Genomic DNA, 24,620 nt, shown 5'->3' with positions numbered 1-24,620 from the left:
GTTTCAGTCCTAGTTACTTTACTTTGAGCCATGCTCTTCCCTACTTGAATCACCTTTGAAAATGTTCAATAATCAAATTGGCCTCCATCACTCAACCAATGCTAACGGTAACATTATTTTACCTACTCTAGGCTATTGATATAACTTAAGATTAACGTAGCCTACCTGCAGTAAAAACCAAGCATGTCCGATAAACATTCTCAGATTTATTTCGGCATCAAGAAGAAATGGGAATTACATGTCATGTCATGCAGAAATCATCCTACCCTTATTAGACGTTCTCTGCGCTAAACTACAGTCTTGTCCTTGTAGGAAGTGTAGTGTCTTTCCAACCCACTTTAGATTAACTTCCAACAAAATTATGTCTCACTGCAACGATGCGCCATCTGGTGGACAAACGACTACGTGACGCCAATACTGGAAATGCAGCCAAATTATTATGATGAATATTTTTGGTTTTCCTTTAATCCTACTGAATTTGTAATTATGTATCGGCCGTTGTAATTGCCGATACTGATGGTATGTGCGTACCTGTGTGTGTGTGTGTGTGTGTATATGTGTGCACCACCATCTACAGGCCAATGAGTGTACAGTCACTAAATGTACACATAACTTAATTTTTTTAGACCCCCCCATGGATGAAATTCTATGAAACTTGGCATACCCCCAGAGAATGTCAGATTAATCATACACATAAAATTTGGTGCAGTTCTGAACATCTTAACTGAAGAGAGGGGCGATTAAAGCAGAATGATATTGCATTTTCATTTTTACCGGGGTGCAAATCACAAATGAGTGATTATGGGCTATGTTGATGTGGGCCCTTGAGACCAACATACCATAAAAAATTCTTCATCCTTGGTGCCACGGTTCAGGTAGTTATTTAGGAAAAACTGCATTTTTTGGGTTTCAAAATTTTTTCCGTAAAAGTCTAGTGGGGCTACATACCCACCAAATTTCATGTGCCCCGGTGGTTCGGTGTCCCGGGTATCGTTGACCAAAAATTCAGGAAGCTTCGCTAGCGGCGGTCATAATAACAGTGTGTGTGTGTGTGTGTGTGTGCATGTGTGTGTCTGCGTGTTTGTGTGTGGCTGTGAATTTGACCTTAGTGTGTTTTGGCCACTTGTGTGTTTACTCAGTAAAGCACAGCTCTCAGACACACACCTGCAGCTTCCCACAGTCAGTTCAGCAAACACTCAAACACACACAATGTCACTTATCAAACACACACACACACAGACAGACCTGATATCCCTCTCATCTCATTTCACCTTGATGGGAAATGTGTTTGAGCAATGGAGATTAGATGTATAACCCCCACCCCACCCACCACACACACACACACACACACACTGTCCTCTCCTCTCTCCCAGCCCACCCCTCACCCCTGTACCCCTTTTATGGTACCCCCCTGCAGTGTGTCCTTAGTTGGATGCCACAGCTAATTCATGGTGTACCCTTATGTCGTCACATCCTCAACACACGCGCTGCCACCACCACCAGCTTTTGGCAAGCTTTGTGTGTGTGTGTGTGTGTGTGTATGTATGTGTATGTGTGTGTGTGTGTGTGTGTGTTTGTGTGTGTATGTATGTATGTGTGTGTGTGTGTGTGTGTGTGTGTGTGTGTGTGTGTGAGAGAGAGAGTGTGTGTTATATAACAATGATCATACATTTGTTATATTCAATTATTTTAAAGGTGCCCTGCCACACAAAACCGTTTTTACTTGTATTTTTTTAAACATGTTAGGTCAATATGTGTTTTTGCTATGTTGTGAATGTGAAAATAAACAGCTAACTCCTCTGTCAGCTCTAGCCACTGAAAATAAATAAGCAGAGAAATTAGGCCAATTGCAAAAGCTCTTCAGATTGACGTGGAATTGATGAGCTCATTACTATTCATGAGCTCGCCCATTGGAGACCTTGCCCACAAAATTCGTTTAGCTCTGTGACAGTTTTCGTAGGCCTATGCAAAGATGGCTGAATGTCAACGGACTTGTGCGCTATGCACAAATAGAACTTCAACAATGCATTTTGCCCAAGAACCCAGACTTGAGGATCAAATGGCTTCAGTTTATTTTTTGGAACAATGCCACAGGCTTTGCAAAATGGTTGCTGTTGAAGCCTGGAGCAGGCTACCATCGCAGTCTATGACCAGTGCCTGTAAGTAAAACGTAATTGTCAACTCAAGGAAGTGCTATGTTATACAGGTTTAATGAACTCGCTAGCCTAGCAGGTTTTATTTATGCACATTTGGACAATGCTAGCACTCGCTAGCCAAGCTAAGTTCATGCCATGAAGCTAAAATTAGTTGATAATGGCTGTCATGTTATGGGATGAAAACCTACTAGCTGTTAGCCAATCAGAGTCAAGCAGCTTAGCTCGTTGAATATTAATGAGAACTGGCGCAAATCGAGCTGAGTCTTCATGCAGGCTTTCAATACCACACTAGAATGGCTTGAAACAAGATAACCAAGGCATGTTTTCCACAAAAAATGTTACAGAGTCCATGGAAGAACTTCAGACATTACCACAAAGTAATGAAATACGTGTGGCAGGGCATCTTTAAACTTCTTTAAAAGTGTGTATGGGTGGGTGGGCACAGGCCCATGGTCTACCTTCAATGGACACAATGCCATAATCGCCACTCCCCTTCTCAGATTTCTCTCTACTTATTTGAACTGTACTGTAATGTTTCCCAGAATCATCCGTCCATCACCACCCCCCACCCACACACGTACACACACACACACACTCCACCCTGCTGTGTGTCCATGGTCTGGTGCCAGTGCCTGCTCTGTGCCGTCTTTTTGGGCTTGTGAATGACATGTGGCATGGAGCTGCCACATCTCTGCATTTCAAGAGGAAACTAAAGTATGGCGCGTGATTAGTCTCAGGATGGTGCGGAGGCACCCAGAGATCTTAGGCACGCTAATGTCTCTGTGTCTGTCTGTGTGTGTGTATGTGTGTGATCATCCTATTTCTTTTCTTTGGGGAGTTGGAGGGGCAGATGGACACTTATCCTAAAAATAGTCAGTTAACTGACCTAAGCATGTGGTTCCATCTGAGGAGCAGTATGTGAACATCTGACACACACAACCACAGACACATACTTACAGATGCACACTCACAGACATAGGCCTACAACCACAAACACACACTCACAGACACAAACATGATCACATGAAACACATTTAGTCTCTCAATGCTTTTTATTGGATCATGTCCGCTAACACAAACGCATTTCAGCCTAGCTGTCATCGGCGTGTCAAAAGCTCCTGTTAAACACTCTTTCACAATATATATATGTATAAGTATATATACTCTTTTGTATATCCTGTGAGGGAAATTTGGTCTCTGCATTTATCCCAATCTGTGAATTAGTGAAACACACTCAGCACACATAGCATGAAGAAATTCAATAGTATGTCGAATGAAGTAAGTCATCAAACTGATGGAATGGGTGCTGGCCCTTTGATGTGTGTATGTATGTTTGTGTATGTGTGAAATGAGTATATACCCGTCAGTAGACCTACTAAAAAGTGAATAGACTGCTATGACTGATGGTGTGAGTGATGAAGACTAGTGCCAGTTCCCAGCAACTGAAAAGCGTGCCAGAGTTGACACTATGGGACCCAGAGCGTGTGTTGTTTGGTGTAAGTCGATGAGTGTCCAAAGTTTGAGTACATTAGGGTGTGTTGGGTATATCAAAATGTTTGGAATGCGTGTGGATGGGTATTTAATTTGTTGTTGTATGAGTAATATAAGTGTGTGTGTGTGTGTGCTTCCAGGGTTTCGCTGATCTATCTAAAGTATAGCTCATATGACTCTTGAGGTTTTCCCCCCGCAGTTGCACTTTACCAGCTGATCAGCAGTAAGTCCTCTCTCTCTCACACACACACACACGTATTATGTCTTAAAGTGTAACTCCGGAGTACACAACCTAGGGTCTATTTACAGTAGTTAACAACTTTTAACTTTTGATTGAAAGCAAAATTACCTTAATTAGTGGCATTTTGAGCAAGACCGTTTATTTTGCATGGTCACTGAATGGGCTTACAGAGATGCTAACCCGGCAAGGTGCCACGTTGGTATTTTATACCACTAACAATGCTCTTCTGTGGTAGTGTGGCGAGGGATTCTACAGACAAACCAAAGTATTGCAAACTTTGAAAGTGTACAGAGAGGTTATAACAAGACCTGTATCTGTAGGAGGAAAATGTCATGGCTTCCTGGTCCGATATCGTCAAATCAGCAGGACTTGCATGCGAAGCAATAATGTTAAATTGAAGGCTTTAGTGTTTTCTCTTCTATAAGTACACTTAATGGAAATTTATTTTGGTTAATTTTGCATTGGTTTATGTTCACACATTTTCTTTATCTTTTTCGTTCTCTCTCGCTTTCTCCCTCACACACACACACACACACACACACACACACACACACAAATACAGACAAAAAAGAGACAACGCAAAGGCTGCTGACTGACATTTTTTTTTTTTAATTTCTAAAGCGGTTTTTACAAATGCCCCATACAAATACAAATAAGAGCACTATAGTATAATCTCTACAAATAAATAAGTCCCTCTACAGAACGGTTGAGGGTCGGGGCACGACCCACAGGGTTAGTCAAACTGCTGCTCTACGAGCTCAACACCGTGAGAAGAGGTCGATGAACAAAACAGAGCAACACCTAAGAAAAAAAAAAAAAAAAAAAAAACATGATGGAAAGAAAAAAAGAGAAGAACATAAAAAAAGAAAGCTCTGAGGCGAGTAGCTAATGAAATAACGGCTTCTAGGTTTCACAATGACGCACACACACATACATACACACACACACACACACACACACACAAATTCACCATTCTTCATCGACATAGACACACCACATTGACCCTTCTCCTTTCCTACACAACCCAACACACATACCCACATGCAAACAATCACGCATGACATACAACATACAGTATATCAGTGTCTAATCCCACAAACAACCATTTATAGGAATTCCTATAGAAAAAACAGCTGATTTTGGTCCAACAGAAGGGCTCCTCAACACACCTTTGTCTCTCACACACATGACGGGTGTAACTTGAATGTGGCACTGCACTCACGCACACGGACACACACATACACGCACACACACAGAGAGAAAAAGAGAGAGCTAGTGTGGCAGATCATTAATGAGGTACTGATGACAGTCAGTTTTTGCTGTTCCAGTGTGTACTCTGCGATTACTCGCCACTTCAAGTCAGTGCCATGATCACAAACCGCTACATGGGTCGGAGCGGTTCCAGCAATTGATGAAGGCCATACTGTTCTCTATGAGAAGCAGATTTGTGAAGTGGGTCTGGTCTGCACCAATGACCTCTGCCTCTGGTCTGTACTGAACTGAACTCAAGCGGAGCAAGTTGAGTTAGCACTTTTAAAAAAAAAATGTGGTGCCGACTTCCAGTGGCAGAAAATTATGATACTGAACTGTGCCAGTAGGTAATGTATTCACTGGGAGTACTGCAATTAATTTCTTAGTGTGTGTGAGAGAGAGAGAGAGAGAGAGAGAGAGAGAGAGAGAGAGAGAGAGAGAGAGAGAGAGAGAGAGAGAGAGATAAGAGATAGAGAGAGAGAGAGAGAGAGAGAGAGAGAGAGAGAGAGAGAGAGAGAGAGAGAGAGAGATAAGAGATAGAGAGAGGGCATCTCTCATGTAATGGATATAGAGGAGAGGGTATGTTCCATGGAGCTAGCCACTCGTACTCCGCGGGACAGTTTGGTCCTGTCTCAATGTAGTGTGTGCCAGTCTTGTATTCGCCTGACTTAATACTATTCTTAGCAACCTGACTTGGTACTAATACTAACACTGGGTCAGATAAGTACTTTACCCAGTGAAGTTGGTCAGTACTGGGACCACTAGAGTAGGCCGAGTTAGTACTTTACTGAATGGACCAGTTGAACAGCATTACAGACAGCTGAGTCAAGACTGTACTTCTGTATGACGATTAGTACTGAACTGCAATGTATTAGCACAGTATTTTATAGCTACTCTCACTGTAGTGTTAGTGTTCGATTCGATTCGATTGCTAGCAATACACAAGCGCAACTTCCAAATACCAACAATAACGATAACGATAACAATAGTAGAAACAAACATATCTACTGTATGGCCAAAGGAATATCTAATCCAAATACAGAAACACACTTGACCCTATAAAAACAACAAAGAAAGGCACAGCACATTGGTCCATCTCCCTTAAGACCTGAACAGCTACAAATGGAGTGTTTCTGTATGGGCGCGTGTGTGTGTGTTTTCAGGAGGCTGTTAAGAATGTAATTACAGAGACTGGCATGTCTTTTAGCAGCTGAGACCAGAGGAGAATGTGGTAGCCCAGCGGAGGGACTACACACACACATACATGCTTGCATGTGCACACACACACGCACAGACATGCACACACGCACACACACACGCACACACGCGCTCACATGCGCATGCGCATGCACATGCACACACACACGCTCGCATGCACACCACACACGCACACTACAGTGCCTGCGGTCACACAAGGTTGCTCAAACACTCACTTGATCAAATGCTCAAACTGAATGTCTGAAATGTTACCTGATTAAAAACAAGAATTATTATACCATGGGAGTGTGATCTCTAAAAGGTACAATAAATGATAAATGACTGCCATCCTGACTAAAAATGTTTCAAGTCATGTGTGTGTGTGTGTGTGTGTGTGTGTGTGCAGGGGAGAGTGTTGAAATGTTGCAAGGTGTTATGGGATCCGCTCTTATTCAAGACTCCTGGGGCACCACTTCCATCAGCTTCTGACACAGAGCAGTGCTGGAAACTAGAGAGAGAGAGAGATTGTTCACAAATTCACAAGAATCATGAGAGTACACCATCTGCTCATACACACATATATAGCTAGGCTCAAAGCACTTCAAAACCTTGCAATGTGGATCTCTGTGTGTGTGTGTGTGTGTGTGTGTGTGAGACTTACAGATAGCATTCAACATCCACTTGGGCTTCTGTTGCCAGTGCACTCCGATGTAATAGACTGGCACGCCCGTAGCGATGATGCCAAAGCCGATGGCACACTCCTTAGGTGTTTTCCAGATGGATACAACAATCAGGAAGAGACACGCCAGCACAAATAGGACGGGCAGCGCCAGGTTGACCTGACAGACACGGAGAGATAGAGGACGGGTGGCAGGGGAGTGATGAGTGACCAGGCAGATTTAGATTTGGGCAGCACGGGCCATCTTGCAAGGGGGCGACACTGGGCACTCACAAAAAAAGAAGGAAACATTCCTTATGACACCGACTTGCATGATCGGTTTTCGAACGCTTGTTTGCATGTTACGTTGATGATAACATGTCATCTAACATTGTTGGAGAGGGTTTTCCAAATCTAGTGTGTGAACTAGCAGTGAGGTGGGGAGAGGCAGCTTACAATCACACCTTTAACTTATGTAGTATGAATGCAATTACCTAAATTAGACACACTACGAAATGCTACTAAACAAAAAAATCATTTATCAACATTCAACAAGTTAGTCATTATTCATAACAGGTTTACTTCCTGACAATATAGGCCATGTTTTTATTTAGTCTGTTTTTTTCCCTTTAGCACTAAATAATTCTAAACTTTTAGTGTAGTTTATTAAATGTATTTCTTTCAAGGACAAAATGCATTCATCACATAACAAACATTCTCTTCTCTTTGTGTGATTAATGCACATGTCACATACAAGTCACAACTGGTCATATACTCTACATAGCAGTTTTATTTAACTTCAGTTCCAGGTGACAAATCAAATGAGAATTCTGTTGATTACATTGCCATTGTCCAATCTAACCAATGAGAACCGACCGCTCAAGACGCTGTGGTTTGGTCAAGGCTCACCTTGATTGGCCGCTCCAGCTCGGGCTTCTTGTAGCGCAGCCACATCATGCCGATGATGGCCAAGGCAATGCACAGCCAGTTAAAGAAGCTGAAGAAGTTGATCACGGAAAAGATGTCATTGGAGAAGGCATAGAGCAGAGTCATCAGACACTGCAGGGAGGGAGAGAAAGAGAGGGAGAAAGAGAAAGAGAGAGAGAGGTAGGAGAGGGAGAAAGAGAGAGGGAGAGAGGAGGGGGAGAGAAAGAGAGAGTGTGAACTGATGGTAATTCTCAGGATTATATGGTGGTTTGGACTGGATTGTGTTTTTTTGTGTGTGATGTGAATTATGGTTGTTTGTGTGTGTGGGTTGCGTACGTGTACTTCTGTGTATGTGTGTGTGTGTGTGTGTGTGTTTGGTTTGCATCAGTAGCTGATGGCAATACATTTGTATGTGTGTGTAAAATCATAATTTTCTGTGTGTATGTGTGTGTGTGTCTGTGTGTGTGTGTGTTGCATACAGTGAAAATAAGGTAGTGCAGTGGTGGAGGCATGCTGGGGTTGATCATGGAGTGTGTGTGTGTGTTTGTGTGTGTGTGTGTGTTGCGTACAGTGAAGATGAGTGAGGGCAGGGGTGTGAGCAGGCTGGGATGGATCATGGAGAGCAGGCTGGGCAGGTGACCCTCCCGAGAGCCGACGAAAAACAACCTGAAAGAGAGAGAGACCGCTGCATTCAGTTAAGGCCATCACAATGCGCCCACATTCACACATGCATGCACACGTGGGCACGCACGCACGCACACGCACGCACGCACGCACGCACACCATTACCTTGATGAAGTAAAGAGAGACCCGTTAACTGAGCCGAAGCAAGAAAGGCCGACAAATACGGGAATGATCCATGCCATTGGTCCCAAGTGGTAGTTCCCAAAATCCTACACACACACACACACACACACAAATGTTAGGTTTCATCATGTATCATTTCCACTGATGGGTATATGAGCACAGTTAAACATAATTAGCACACCTAGGATCATTTGATTTGGCGGCTTAAGTTAACAGTTGACACACATACACAGTGCATGTAAACTCGTTTTACTGTACACAAGTATGCGTTTGTCCATTTACAGTGTGTGTGTGTGTGTGTGTCAAGTCAAGTCAACTTTATGTATATTGCGCATTTCATACATAGAGGTCATTCAATATGCTTTACATAAACACAAACAAACAGGAATAGCTAATAAACGCATAGAAGGTCAAAGAATAGTTTAAAAGAATAGTTTACATAGAATAGATTAGTCAAAGAATAGTTTAAAAATTAAAGAATGTCAACATGTTAAAAGTGTTTAAAAAGTAATAATTAAAAAACACATAAAAAAACATAGAATGATTATACTAGTCAAGAATCCAGTGAACAGCAGCACTCTATGGAGATTCTTGAATGTGTGGGTGTGTGTTTTATGCAAATTTAATAGAGTATCTATATAATTATACAAACATATAGATACTCTATTAGAGTACACTCTAATACAATACAGTATACATATTCTATTGTATAATTATAAGCAGTATGTGTGTGTGTGTGTGTGTGTGTGTGTGTGTGTGTGTGTGTGTGTGTGTGTGTCTCATACCACTGCCACAGCCTCAGAGTTGAGCATTTGCTCTGGTGAGAGTGTAGTAAAGTAGGCCAGGTTGGTTAGCACATAAACGATGGTCACAATGGGCAAAGAGATGATGATGGCCCGGGGCAGGTTCCTATCACACACACACATTGACATTGACTATAATCATGCAGACAAAAGCACAAGCTCAAGCTCACTTGCAGAATTTATTAATTCATGATACATTCATAAACATCTGTTCATGCAAACATGTTTTATCTATCTGTATATACTTCAAGGTTTTGTATAATCATACGCATATATAGACAAAAGATAAATTAGTTAAAAATACACCTATACCAAAAACAAATGTCCACAGTACACCAACATAAAATAAATTGACTCACTTGTATGGTTCAATCATTTCCTCTGTGACAAAATTCAGGTAGTTCCTGAAAGAGCATAGACAGACCATGATATTAGAGATGTTTTTCAAATCTTCTTTTTAACGTTAATTTCTAATCCCTTTACTCATTACTTTGGAACTCTGTGAGATAAGACAGTGACGATTTGAAGAAAAAAAAAAACATCTATCCCGTTTTCATTTGACTGAAAATGATGACAAGGAAACCCAACATGGCTTCTTTTCACAGGCTACTGTGACCAGTGAAGTTGGCGAACAACGGCAAATGTATGTGAATATTTGCAAACAGATTTTTTTTTTCGTTGTTGCAAAGTTGCAAACTCAGATGACTTTGCATACGTCAGTACTCGTCCTCCTCCTGCTCTGTTGACCAAACTACACTGTAGTACACTGGCAGAGAGAGAGAGACAAAGAAAGAGAGAGAGATACAGGGAGAGATACAGAGAGAAAGAGAAAGAAAGAAAGAGATAGCAATCCAGAGAGGCTTAAAAGGTGACACTGAGTCCTGCTGGAGTCTGAAGGCTCAGACAGAATGGGCTTCGTAAACAAGCTTGTCTTGTTGATGAGATACTCTTACTGTGACGGGCAGTTGATGTGATTGCTGTGGTAAGTAGCCGTCTCAATCATTAAGACCCCATTGTTAATGAGAACAGAGCTCCTCATGCACCGTTCATCTTCAGCTTAATATGCCTGTGTGTGTGTGTGTGTGTGTGTGTGGTTATGAGGTCAACATTATTATTGTTGCTGTTGTTATACCGGTTCAACCACTGCCAGCCTAACTTTACCAATATCCCTTGTCTGTGTCTGTGTCTTACCAGCCCCCATAGGCAAAGAGTCCACTGTACAGTGCGAGCCCCATGTTCCCCACGTCCGTCTTTGTCCCCTTGAACGAGTTCTCTGGAAGCAGTCCCGTCACATCACCTAGACAACAGCCAGCATGTTTATCACACATCTTCAGTTCTACTGACTTAAAACAGACCACATACGTACAGAGAAAGGAGGGAGGATAGAGAAAGAGAGAGAAAGAAAGAGAATGCGAGAGAGAGAGAGAGAGAGAGAGAGAGAGAGAGAGAGAGAGAGAGAGAGAGAACTAGAGACAGATATGAAGGGGGGGATAGAGAGAGAGAGAGAACTAGAGACAGATATAAAGGGGGAAGTTGGAGGGAGAGGTGAGTGAGGCGGACACAGAGGAGGACTTTTAGGAGGACTTTCTCGGCTCTACAGCAGGGCATTAACAATCCAGAAATCCCACTCGCTGGCCACACACATACACACACACACACACAGGCTATGCTTCTACATGTGTAAGTGTGATGTGTGTTTGTTTGTGTGTGTGTGTATGTGTGTGTGTTTGTGTTTGTGTTAACTAGCACCGCGTACAGCTGAGGCTAAAGAGGCAGCCAGAAAGGCTGTAAATTAATGATGAGGAAGGGTATCACTTTACACACTATACCCTTACACAAACACACACACACTTGACTTCACTTTCTTCTAGGGTTGGGAACAGAAAATATTGAGTTGGGTTGTGTGAGAAATGTGAAGAGAATGAGGTATAGAGCTGTTCGTTCCCTGTTGAGGGAGAATGGTGAATTTGTGTGTGTGTGTGTGTGTGTGTGATAGTTGAGTTGGCTTGTGTAGGAAATGTGAAGAGAATGAGCTATGGAGCTGTTCATTCCCTGTTGAGGGTAAATTTGTGTGTGTGTGTATGTGTATGTGTGTGTGTGTGTGTGTGGGGTTGTTATGTTCTTGCAGGACTCTCTAAGCTCCAGGGTTTCTGTGTATGTAGTGTGTAGGCGTGTTTCCAGTCCTGACATGCGCCCATAAGGAAATTAGAGATTAACTCACTACTGGCATGAGGTCGCAGTCTGTTGCTCCCAGACAGCAGGTTTGTGTTTGTGTGTGTGTTTGTGTGTGTGTGTGTGTGTGTGTGTGTGTGTGTGTGTGTGCATTGTGTTGTGTTGTGTTGTGTGTATGCATGACTTACAGGTGCATTAAAAATAAACAGGCCATCAAAGAACAAATGAGGTGACTTAACTGCAGATCTCTCTCTCTCCTTTTCTGATCCTGTTACCCAGCTTTGCTACTGGTCTAATTCTCTCAATCACTTGTTCCATTCTCTTTATCTTTCCCCTCTTTTTCTTTACTTCTCTATCCACTTTATCATTCCCCTCTTCCTCTTTGTTTCCCTCCCCTCCACTCTCCCTTCATCTCTCCTTCTTCACTGGCTGCGTCTGCGTTTCTGTTGAGCTTATCAGCTGACACACCCTAGTGTGACCTGCACAAAGAAAACAGCAGTAAAAGTATAACAAAACCCCCCTAATCACACATACACACACACACACACACACACACACACAGTCATGGACACAACTCCTGAGCACCTTACTACCATACTAACATATATTGACCATTCACCATCACCATTGTGACATAATACAATATAATAAAAAGGGGAGCGAGAGAGCACAAGTGTGTGTGTGTGTGTGTGCGTGTGTGTACACGTGTGTGGTAAGTAGGTTGTCTGGCAGTGTAGTGGTTGGCGCTTATCTTGGTAGTAGGATATAGGGGGGTGTGACAAACTGGCTACAGAAGACACGTACGATATACATACCCACACACCCAGCTCCTGTACACACTGCATAGCAGAGCAAACTCACTAAAGAGTGTGTGTGTGTGGGGGGGGGTAGGTCATGGGGCACACACCCAAACTGGTGTGTGTGTGTGTAGACACTCAAACTGGAGTGTGTTGAAGGGTGTATGCACTGCAGTAACAGAGTCACGATCAATTATTAGTATTAATGCAGGTTTTTTGCCTAATTTCCTTGTTTTGGGGGACTTTTACTTTGAAACTCTGCCTACCGCGAACAGACATTTAACATAGACGTGAACATAAAATGAAACAACACAGAACGATAATTTGATTGTTTCAGCACACTTCAGAGACACAAGGTATTCATGGAATATTGCACTTATCAATGTGCATGTTATGCCTTAAAGTAAGCCTAATTTTGGACTTCTTTTCACTTGCTAAGTTGAATAAGTTAGCGTTAACTGACGCTAACGAACGACAAAATAGCCTACTTTCAGAGTAGCAGGAGAGGCTTTGAGTTCCGTTGATGTGTTTTTTTTAACTGGCTGCAGCTTGAAGTTAGAGTAGATAACACGCCGCAGTTTAACACATTTGTGTGTGTGTGTGTGTGTGTGTGTGTGTGTGTGTGTGTGTGTGTGCTTTTTGGTCTCTTGGCATGCATGCTGGACATGACTTTGGGGGTGTGGCTCTACATTTGATTTCGAGATCGAGATGAAATTTTGATCAATTTTCGACTTAAAACCGAAATCGCAACACCTCTATGTTGTATCATTATTAGTTTGTGTCTACATTACATTTAAAAAAATTCCAAGAGGTTGCTTCTTTGTATTTTGCCAGTTGGTGTTGGCATGAAAGTCGGTTTGTTTGTTTGTGTGTGTGTGTGTGTGTTAGGGATGCAACGGTGCAGTGTGTCCACGATATTTTGCCTATAGACAAAAAATGGTAGTGTGACTGACTGACTTGGCTTAGTTTTTAGCCTAACTATAGGGTAGTTTTCGTGAGAGAAATGGATTCTCATTGCATGCTACTAGCAACGAATCCGGCTGGGCTACATCATGTTAGAAGTGTCCGCTCCGGTTGACTGCATTAGCAATGTAGGCCTAATTCTTGTGGACTGTAGGCCTAGCCTACTTTGTTTGTTTAACTTTACGGTCTTCAGTTTGTACTGAAATATATATATATATATATATATATATATATATATATATATATATATATATATATATAAATATTCCTTTGGTGTCTCTGTCTCTCGTTAAGCGACATTCCACTCACTTTGGAGCAGTTGGCTGTTGTTTGTCGAACTCATTTGCATACAGAGCGCCTCAGCCTATTGGTGTTTTGCCACATTAGCAGGGAAGCATTGATAGGTTACAAAGGTGAGAGGGCCCATGCACTGATTCTCTGCAGGTGTTTCGTGAATGTCTAACGTTCGTGTAGTTTACAGCACAACGATAAACGTTTGCAAATCATAAACGACAGATCTACCGACTTATCGCGGTTCACGTCTCCATATTGAACCGCAGGGGCCGTGTCGTTCGATATATATACGATAATATACCGTTGCATCTGTGTGTGTGTGTCTGATGTTTTGTAAGACGATCAGGTGAATGATTGATTATTAATGCGCATAACTAATAAGTCCTAGAGGCACTAGCGTTCCCACTCAGCAGTGGTCACTGGGCGTCTGGCCGGGCCTCAGCGTTCATAATGCGATCTGGATGGGTCTCGTCCAACCATTGTGCGCAGTAATGCGGAATTTGAGAGTTTAAGACTTTTATCCCAACAGGCCAGTGAGCATCCGACTTCACAAAAGCTCTCCTCCCTCTCTCTCTCCTCTCTCCCTCCCTCTCTCTCTCCACTCACTCTCTCCCTCTCTTCTTTTTTCCCATTCTACACTTCACTCTCTCCACCTCACACAAACAGTCTCTCTTTCACTCGCTCGCTCGCTCAATCGTTTAGCTTACTCTCACATATACACATTTCACTGTTGTTCCCATTTTCTACATACACATACAGTATGCATTGTATTAACCCTCTGTGGAATCCTACAGTCATTATGATGAGCTGCATAGAGTTTGGTGTGTGTGTGTGTGTGGTGTGTATTATTGTTGTTGATCATTCTGCATGCCAGGAACCCAATGCTGTGTACCCTCCATCCTAATCTCATCCTCTCCATCTCTCTGTCTATCTCCATCTCTCCCCCTCTCTCCATCTCTCCCTGTCAAAAAATAAAGCAATGGTTTAATAAATCATTACTCCCCCAACCCCACCCCTCTCTTTCATTGTCTTTCCCCAAATCTCTCACATGGTCCCGTCCTTTTACATTTTCGCTGACCACCTTCACACACACCAGTGTTTCCCATACATTGACTTATTTGTGGCGGCCCACCACAATATCAACATTGACCACCACACAATGATTTTCCAGGTTGTACTAAATTGTGCTTAAATCTGGTTAGCATCATAACCACACTGCGCTAATTTGTTAAAAACTGTTGCATTCAAGTTAATTCTGCAAACCTACCACCACAAATAGAATTCAATTCTGTGGGAAACACTGCACACACACAGCTCAGGTCACAGGCACACAGACACAGGCACAGGCACGCACAAACACAAACAGACACACACAAACACACAGGACAATCCCCAGTTCTGTTCAGCCATCAGCAGATCGGAGGGGGTGTGGTTTGATCTTGCAGGACCCTGCCCTCCCCTCGCCCACTGGTGCCCACACCAGCAGATGCCAACTTCACGTGGCCCAGAGGGCACCACCAGGGCTGGCAGGCACGGGTCAAAGGAGACCCTGGGTCAGAACAAAGACACGCTCTACATCAGCATGTAGGCTACAGCAGGGATGCCTTCACACACACACACACACACACTTAGGTAGGACTCAGACTCAAGGCACGCACGCGTACACACACACACAGTTACACAAGCAGACTCGGAGCTACCTATTTATCCTCTTACGCTGAGCATGTGCAAGCCCTCCACCCAAACACTTGCACAGATCTTTTTTTAAGCAACCCCCCCAACACACACACACACCCACATACACCTGAAATTAGTCCCATCATATCTTGTGATCATGTTCATGTCTCATTCTTAGTTTTGCACTCATATTCTCATTCTTAGTTTTGCACTTATATTCTCATTCTTAGTTTTGCACTCATATTCTCTTTTTGTCTCTCCCCCATCTCAGACACATGCACATGCACACACACACACACACACGCACACACACACTTTTGTAATCTGGAGTTAATGACTTGGTTTTCTCCAAAATTGGAACATACAGTGTCCGTCTGAACCCTGAGTTGGTTAAAAACTGGCTCAGTGAACCCCTTTAGAAAAAACTAACAATGCCACAGTGTTTCCCACAGACTGGGCTTCTGGCAGACCCGTAAGAGGGAGAGAGTGAGCGAGTGTGAGAATGTGTGTGTGTGTGTGTGTGTCCATGCTTCTTTTTATTGGTCTCCAATGAGCTGGTAACAAAAGGAGGCTTTTGGTGACATTACTGATTAGAACGACTCAGCTTTATTCCAAAACAAGAGGCCTGTGGAGCTTATCAGTCAAGAAAACACACACACACAGTATGTCATAGACGACACACCTGGACTTGGTGACACCTTCCTCATTCAAAGAAATGCATTCTTTGTAACAGGCTGATGAGCACATCAGTGTAGTTGTTTGATGTAGGACTGTGCAATTAATCAAATTAATAGATTAATGGTCAATGACATACATACATACATACATACATACATACATACATACATACATACATACATACATACATACATACATACATACATACATACATACATACATACATACATACATACATACATACATACATACATACATACATACATACATACATACATACATACATATATATAGGGTTGGGTCAGATTACTTTGAAATGTAATCCATTACTGACTACAAATTACATGGCAATTTTTGTAATCAGTAACGTAATCAATTGGATTACAAAAAACATAACGTAATCTGATTACTTTAGGATTACTTCAATAAATATGCCCATTAAGTAAAAGGCACCACCACAGAATTGATGAAAGAATTCTCATTCTATTTTTCTCCACTCTTCTCCAAACATGCACAACTCAGCTTAACCTTTATAAGGGCACAGCTGGACAAAGAATTTAGCTTTCGCTGGATTTTTGTGACCCAGGGACATGGCCTGAGATTGGCATAAAAAAGGGAAGCATTAAACCCAAATGACACCATGTCCATTTCAATTGTGGGGGTGAGAAAATTATTATTTTGGGATGTTTTTCAACCAGGGGGACCTGGTGACTTTCTCAAAGTAAACGGTAACACTAAAACAAGAGGCTACATTAAGATCAGGAGGAAAAGATCAGGCCCTCACAGAGACCTGCCCCAATAGTAAGTTAGTAAGTAAGTATATCTTTTGATCCCGTGAGGGACATTTGGTCTCTGCATTTATCCCAATCCGTGAATTAGTGAAGCCGAACCGGCAAGCCCAAAGGCCTAAGCCCTAACCAGCAGGCCATGACTGCCCCAAAAGGCAGCATTTGAACATTAAACCACACAATGATCCAAAACTTACTTGGTGGGTATTATATGAACCATTTTGAGAGCTGTGGTGGTAAATAAAGATGTTTCCAGTGATTGTTTAAAAAGGGTATGAATAATTTTAAACACGCAATTTTTCATAAAAATGTTAAAAACATTTCATTTCATTCCATGTTTTTACCACATTGTCTTGCAACCTTTTGGCAAGTGCAAGTAAGAACAAACATATTGTTAAAGAGAAAATCAATATTTGCCAGGGTATGAATAATTTTGTTCTTAACTATATCTTCAAAAAGTCTAAAAAGTGAACATCCGAATGAACTGCTTGTCAAATTAAAAGATAGCTAGGCTATCATAAAAAAGTTGCATTGTTTGCATGATAAAATGTAATCAGGTAATCCCCAACAATGTAACTGTAATCTGATTACAATTTTTTTTATTGTAATCTGGGCTGATTATAGTTACTTGATTTTTGTAATCTGATTACGTAATCCAGATTACATGCAATCCGTTACTACCCAACCCTATATATATATATATATATATATATATATCAGAATAACAATTATTTTGCTACACTTCGTTTTGTAAAAATGCTCTTATTTTGTCTTGAGTGACATGCAATGCAAATGCAAAACCACACACAGCAAACACATGTATGGTCCAGAAGGGAGTGAGCCCAATCAAATCGAAGAACCTTGCAGTGGGCCCAACTAATGGACACACCCCTACCTAGCACTCTACTGGACTGGCGGACATATGGGGGTCTGTGTGTGTGTTTTTTTATTTTTTTATTTCCCCTTGGGGATCAATAAAGTATCTATCTATCTATCTATCTAAATGTTACTCTAGCATGCTACCAGGGTGTGGGTGTGTGTGTGTGTGTTGGCACGACCAGAGTAAATGCTACTGTAGCATTCTACCAGGGTGTGTGTGTGTGTGTGTGTGTGTGTGTGTGCGTGTGTGTGTGTCATACCTTTGCCAATCTGCACGAAACCAATGATGATGATAAGTCCGAGAGCAAAGAGCTTTGCTGCAGCGAAGACGTCCTGTACTCGCGTAGCGGCCTTCACACTGTAGCAGTTCACAGCCGTTAGCAGCACTGTGAGAAAGAGAGAGGGGAATGAAGCGAGATAAAAAGGTTAAATTAAAACTAGTGCTGTCAGTTAAACGCGTTATTAACGGCTTTAACGGAAACCAATTTTAACGGCGTCAATTTTTTTATCGCAAGATTAACGTTCATTTTGGTGTAAAAAACTTTGTAGTTTTTTCACAACCATTTTTTCATTGTAAATCAGCCATGTTTCCTTTTTCCCCCAAAATCGTACTTTTTGGTTTTTTTAATGTGCATGATCAGAAAAATGTAGCTTAGTATAATAGATTATCTCTCATGATAATAACTATTCATCCACCGAAAGAATGTGCTTATTTTCCTATCTAGACCTTAGGCCACACAAGGAGAAAGAAAGCATTAAAAGAGAATTGGAGGAATTTCGGTTTAGGATTCTCACACCAACACATCCATTCTTAGGGAATGTGACCATAAAGTGCTGGCCGCAGGGTTAAAATTGTCACGACTGATATGCTAGTCTTGCCACCACCACAGCCAAATGAAACAGGGCCTGCACCACAGAAATGCCAGCAATTTGGCCCCCATTTCATCAGCTTGTTTTCATCACCTGAAGTGAACCTCCACATAATTAGTTTGTCTTTACCCACATTAATCTTCACCACCTGCTGTTCTGGTTAGCTGGCCATTGACGCCCGCCAGTGGGGGTGCAACAAAGTTGGTGTTCCTCTAAGTGACTTCCTATTGCTACCAGATGTACCACCCCAAGTACACTCAAAAATGTGTGTGTTGAACAGCTTATGGAGTCTGTCTGTCTGTATGTGTATGTATGCATGTATGTCTATTTACACAAAATTCTTAAGTGTATGTGGAAGAAAAAATATATACTTCCGTCTTCTATATGCAAATTCTCTGTGTGCTTATGTGTGTGTTTTAAAACTCTGCTCGGAAACCATCTCACATTCAGGTTTCCAGGGAATGTTCTTAGTAATTCTGTGGCATTCCAAAGGCGCAGTCTTTAAGCTCTTCATCACCTGCGATTGGTTCCTCTGGGCCCCTGCTCTCAGCTGGTGTTCGGCCATGTTGATTCACTCGGTTGCTTCATGGTGGTGGAGATTGGTGTGGTGTTTACCGTGGTATTTTAATTTTGCACTGGGCTTTCTGGGCGTCTCGTTATGTTTTTTGGCACTAGCATTTAAGCGTGTTGGCCTGAGACACTGCTTGGATTTGGTGTACTCTTCTGTTCTGAGGAGATTTTTCAGTTTGAGGACCTTTCATTTGGTGTCTCGGAGGTCTGCATCAAGTTGATCTTTTCCAATTCCAGAAGATAGGAATCTTTATAGACATTTCCTGGCTTCCATCATGACAAAAATAACTTTACACTTCACCTCTGCGGTTCATTTTAACAGGCAGGGGAGGTATCGACATAAAATCAACAGGTCCCAATTCCTCAAAATCAAATAAAATAATGAGACAGACAGTTTTTTTCCCTGAGTCTACATGACCCTAAACACACTCTATTCTGGGGTTCTAAGTAGACATTTAGTTTGTGTATGTGTCTCAGTGATTTGCTGAGCAGCACTCACTTCAAAGCAGCCAACCCCTCAATCTGTCTCACGCTCCAGCAGGCTAACTCGGCCACCAATCTCACACACAACAATGGCCAGTCTGTGTAGAATGGCATTACAGTGCAGACACCCACATTCTCTCGCTCACACACACTGTTGGGCCCCCTCAGCCACAGACTCACACAGAAATTAATTCACTCTCCCTCTCTCGGACACACACACACACACACACACACACACACACACACACACACACACACAAACACACATACTCACACACTCTCGTACAAGCAGACTTGCTGTGCTCACCCTTTCAGACAGACACACACACAAACACACAAAAACACACACTTTCACCCACGCAGAAACCCAGTGTGTGTTGGAGAGAGAAGTTGATAGGGATTAGTATGTCTGCAAGCCCTCCTGTCTCTTATATAAACCCGCTCACCGAGTCAGGGGGTCAACACTGGGTTTGGGGGGTGGGGGGTGGAGATGGAGATGGGGTGCGTGGGATTGGGGAAGGCATACACCACCCACCCTCTCCACCCACCCCAACAACACCCCGCCCATAGCATAGCTGCAGCGCTCTGAGGGGGAAAATGGGTCAATGGAACAAAAGAACTGGATATGAGAAGAAAGACATCCACAAGATTGTCCTACACACACACACACATACATACAGGGTGCCCAGAATGGACCCAGGGTACCTAAAATCCAATAACAACTAAATATCCGTCCCCGCCCCATACCTAACGCCACACGAACAGCAGCCTGAAGGACACGATGCAAATCGCCGCACATCGAAACACTGCCCCAAACTCTAGTGAGGCAGCTCTAAGGACTGCAACACACAAAACATACCCAAAGAGCATCCACAAAGAATTCAGAGCATCCATAAACAATCATCCATCATCATCATCACCGTCTGCAAAGCCAAGAGCCAAAGACGTTTAAATGAAAAACAACTTCTAAACCACTTCCACCCCGACATTATTTCTGAAGAAAGACAGACGTCCCCAGAAGCGCACACGGAACCTAAGAGAGAGTCCACATCCACAACGAGCCAGCGGCACGCTCAGTGACCTCAAACCAGCTGCTGTAATCCCACAGCCATTTAGCTCATGTGTCCTCTTTATGTGTTTATGGCACCACGGCCACCCTCAGACAGCACTATGTCACAGCAGCACACAGAGCCCCTGCAGAGGCCTTAGGCCGGGCTGACACACGCACACAATGGGTGGCTCACTCAGTGGCTTATTCCTTCATTGCAGCCATTAAAATCCTCTGGCCAGTCACACAGTCACACTGCCGCAACACTCACGGTGACGCCAAAGTGGCTGGAAGGTACTGGCCCCTGCACATGACTGTGTGTGTGTGTGTGAGGGAGTGTGATGCAGGGTAACACACACACACACTTTACAGCGTCCCCAGTATGCCTGACCCTCCCTCTCTCTTGATCAACATTTCCCCCTCTTTCTCCAACGGTCATGTGGTCCTTTTTGGGAGATTAACCAAAGACTCAGTCTCAGTGCAGGATTACACCAACTCCACTACTCCAAACACACACATTAACTAACACACACACACACACGTCTCAGTCATTCACAAATTAAAACACAACCCACTAACTCTCTCATGCATTCAAATAACTCATTACATTCATTCAAACACACTGCTCTCTCTCTGACCCTCTGATTCAAGTTATCTCACAAACATACACAGTTCTTGCATTTCTCCTGTTTACAAGGGATGGCAGAGGTAGAGCGACTATGTCCTGGTTTTGAGGCCACACTTTTGATAGGTTGGCTAATTGACCACAGGAGCTCAAGGTAAACCCGCTAATCCTGGTCGCCTTAAGACATGCACATGGGTGGCTACAAAGATAGCAGCCTACGGCAGAGGGGCATTTAAGAGACAGTCAATGGCAGATCTACTAATAAACACAAATTTATTCAGGTCTTGCAGAACACACACACTTTAAAATCATTGAAGGCAACTTCTAAAATGCAATTGCCAAAAAGTCTGTGCGCGTTTCGTCCGCTCACAATTAACCAGCGTGCTTTCACATGGCCTTGGCAACAGAAGCCTCAGCAGTATGTCAAATGCCTCTGCTGTACAAGCGATCCGATGCTACTGGAGCATAGCAGGCGGTATAAGCGCTAGTAACACCAAAATGCTACCGAACTCTACGGCCTCTGTGCAGTAGCTTGAAGTCGGCAAACCAGTTTCCTGATCGTCGACATGTTTTCAACAGGCACCTGAAGATCGTGCTTCAGTTGTACCAAAACGTGTGTTCACCGAAAATCCTTCCCTCAAAGTAAGCTAGTGCATAGAGCCCAGTGAACAACTTGTGTTCCAAACCGATGTGGGCTCGACTCGACAATCGAGCGCGCCAATTATGTTTGACTAATCATATGGCGTTGGTTGCGCAGAGTGATGAGGAAGCTGATGAAATCGCATGCTTAGTTTCAACACTGGTGCCAGGCCGATCTGAGAGGTGTAACCCAGCATTACTGTTCAATTCTGGCTCCCAAAGATGGTACCTCACATGACCCCCCATTGAGCATTGTATCGGTGTCTATGTTACTGGTTTAATAACTACTCGACAGGTAAATCCCCGTTTAAACCATTATGATGGTGTAAGTTTGGGAGTAGCCTAAGCTAGACACGTTTCCTCATATTAAGCGTGGCGCGGAAGCGTTAACACGTGAAATCGAGGTGCCATAACTTACAATGCCTTCACGTCTGACAGTAGACTTCAGCATCCTGTAACGCAATTATCAAATTATGTAAATTCATCATCCAACTTATACTTACAGATGCATAAACAAGCAACTATCTTCGCCCCCTCCTCCGGTACCGGACATACAGGGAAGATGGGTTTCAGGAGGTAAGTGGCGAACACGTATGCCACAATGTACTGAGAGGACGGGCGAATAATCAGTAACTCGATCCATAATTTAAGAAAAGCCGGCAGAGAGCCATAAACTTCGAGAATGTAAGCATAGTCTCCGCCAGATTTGGTGATCGTGGTGCCCAGTTCGGCATAGCAAAGTGCTCCTATGGTGGAGAACACTCCGCAAATTGCCCAGACGATCAAGGATGCCCCAATGGAGCCGGCTTCTTTAACCACTCCGGTCGGCGTGACAAATATGCCTGACCCAATGATGGTACCCACAATAATAGCAATACCATTGAGCAGAGTTATTGTTCTTTGTAAAACAACAGTTTCTTCTCCAACATTGCTCGTATCTTTGTCTGGGCTCCCGAGAGAGCCGTCAGCAGTTCGTTTTGAGTTCCCATTTTCTCCGAGCATCCTTTCCGTCACCTGGTTGTCCTCTTCATCTCGGTTAGATGAGTTTGAGTTTCTCTTTTTTAAACCTGACATTGTGTTGTCCTGTCAGCACAAGCCTATGGGTGTCTTCTACCTCTTTGCTACGATGGCCGTATTCTCCGAGTCGATCCCTCTAAGGAGGGTCCTTAAGCTCCTCACCGGCACTAGCCTATACAATTCACGACAGCAGCGTGCGCAGAACTGAGTCAAAAATCACAATTCCTCTTGGGTCTAAAGAGCTCACGAGCAGCATCATGGCAATGAAAGGTGCGTCACGGGCTCGCCTTCCGCTTGTGTATGGAGCCTACCGTCGCCATAGACCGTTGCGTGTGAACAGTGCCCTCGCCTGGTTGGTGTGGTTGTTCACCTTCCTCCAGCGTACAGTCAACTCATTTAAGCATTAAATTAAAGCATTAAAAAACTAACTGGGTTAGCAGCCGTAGTGTTTCCCTTCGTTTCGATTCAATGCGAGTCTGTTCTCAAGATGATCTATGCCACTTAAAGTCATAGGCATTCTGCCATGCTGTTCGAATGCCGTGCTAGATAGCACATGCGCTGTCATCTGTATGTTCTACTTCCTGAAATTGTTGTTTTAAAGTGGTCTCCAGCTTCCATTTGCTCATCAGATTCCCTCGCAGCATCCTGAACTTGGCAGATAAGGCATATGTGGAGAGTGTGAGCACTGTACATTTAGGCATAAACAGAAAAAAAGTATGTTTGTTCATTTCAAGCTTGATGTGAATCATTATTGTAGGGCCTTATTTTAGACAGAACAGACATTTTAGATTTAATGTAGCCAGCCTTTTTAACAGGAAATAGTTAATTGCCAGATACGCACTACAGGCCTACAGCCAATTAACAGCTGGCACCTCTAACTGGTTGCAAAAGCCGTGCAGTAAGCAGTGTTGGTTGGTGGCATGTTGTGTCACCGTGTGATTCGTGATTTCTGCAATGTTTTCAGTCAGTGCCGGTGCTCCGCACACGCAGATCACGCACTGCGCGTAGGGCACCAAGTGCTTGGGGGGGGGGCACAAACAAATCTGGGTCGTGAAAATTCACCACAATAGGCTACTAGTATAAATAACAAATAAAATATGTCTAAAGCATGTTAATATGCAAAAGTAATATAGGCCTAGACCAAATTAGTCGAGATAAAGGTGAATCTCCTGTGCAGCCCTCGCTCCAGTCTCCCTCTGGTGCCCCCCTCCCCCACCTCCCAGTGGTCTGTTCGATTATACCTCAATCCCAAATTTCGCAGACACCTTAGACATGACCTCGGAAAGGCACTAAGAGTCGGGGGCGGAAAAAAGGAAAAAGAAGAGACAGCGGGATAATGCTCGCGCGTCACTTGCAGTTAAGACAATGTTTTACATAATAAAAAAAACGTTTTGTAGCCCTTGCGTGTATGCATGCATGTGCTTATGCCAGGTAATTACTACCATCAATAAACTTTGTAACATAAGCTCCTACTAGCCATGTTCATGTTCAAGTGTTACGTTGCACATGATTGATGCTGGCTAGCTAGTTATTTTACATTGTGGATATGGATATGGATTATTGAATGCAATTCAACACTTTGCTGTTTT

At 43.1% G+C, this 24,620-nt stretch overlaps 1 protein-coding gene across 2 annotated transcripts; it reads right to left on the bottom strand.

The window, feature by feature from the left end:
* Positions 1-4,474: 4,474 nt before the first annotated feature.
* Positions 4,475-23,586, bottom strand: slc7a5 (solute carrier family 7 member 5). 2 transcript variants are annotated; one of them, XM_048256917.1, is made up of 10 exons: positions 23,461-23,586; positions 18,040-18,165; positions 10,723-10,828; positions 9,891-9,935; positions 9,514-9,637; positions 8,711-8,814; positions 8,491-8,587; positions 7,904-8,053; positions 6,998-7,175; positions 4,475-6,844 (listed from the first exon to the last, which is right to left on the bottom strand). In XM_048256917.1, coding segments are annotated over exons 1-10 (987 nt in total). In that variant the 5' UTR covers positions 23,462-23,586; the 3' UTR covers positions 4,475-6,788. The 2 variants fall into 2 exon arrangements, with proteins under 2 accessions (XP_048112874.1, XP_048112873.1); XM_048256916.1 differs by lacking the exon at positions 23,461-23,586 and adding an exon at positions 22,518-23,423.
* Positions 23,587-24,620: the final 1,034 nt, after the last annotated feature.

Source organism: Alosa alosa, chromosome 11, assembly GCF_017589495.1.
Source record: "Alosa alosa isolate M-15738 ecotype Scorff River chromosome 11, AALO_Geno_1.1, whole genome shotgun sequence".
NCBI classification, from domain to species: domain Eukaryota; kingdom Metazoa; phylum Chordata; class Actinopteri; order Clupeiformes; family Clupeidae; genus Alosa; species Alosa alosa.
This window is presented reverse-complemented; position numbering and strand designations above follow the sequence as displayed.

What these genes read in the sequence shown, in the direction of transcription:
- slc7a5 (XM_048256916.1), bottom strand. Translation starts at nt 23,088, where the DNA reads ATGTCAGGTTTAAAAAAGAGAAACTCAAACTCATCTAACCGAGATGAA. An exon ending in CTCTTTGCCTATGGGGGCTG is followed by an intron (nt 9,936 to 10,722) that starts GTAAGACACAGA and finishes ATGCTCTTTCAG; the next exon opens with GAACTACCTGAATTTTGTCA. An exon ending in AGCTGGAGCGGCCAATCAAG is followed by an intron (nt 7,176 to 7,903) that starts GTGAGCCTTGAC and finishes CGTGTCTGTCAG; the next exon opens with GTCAACCTGGCGCTGCCCGT.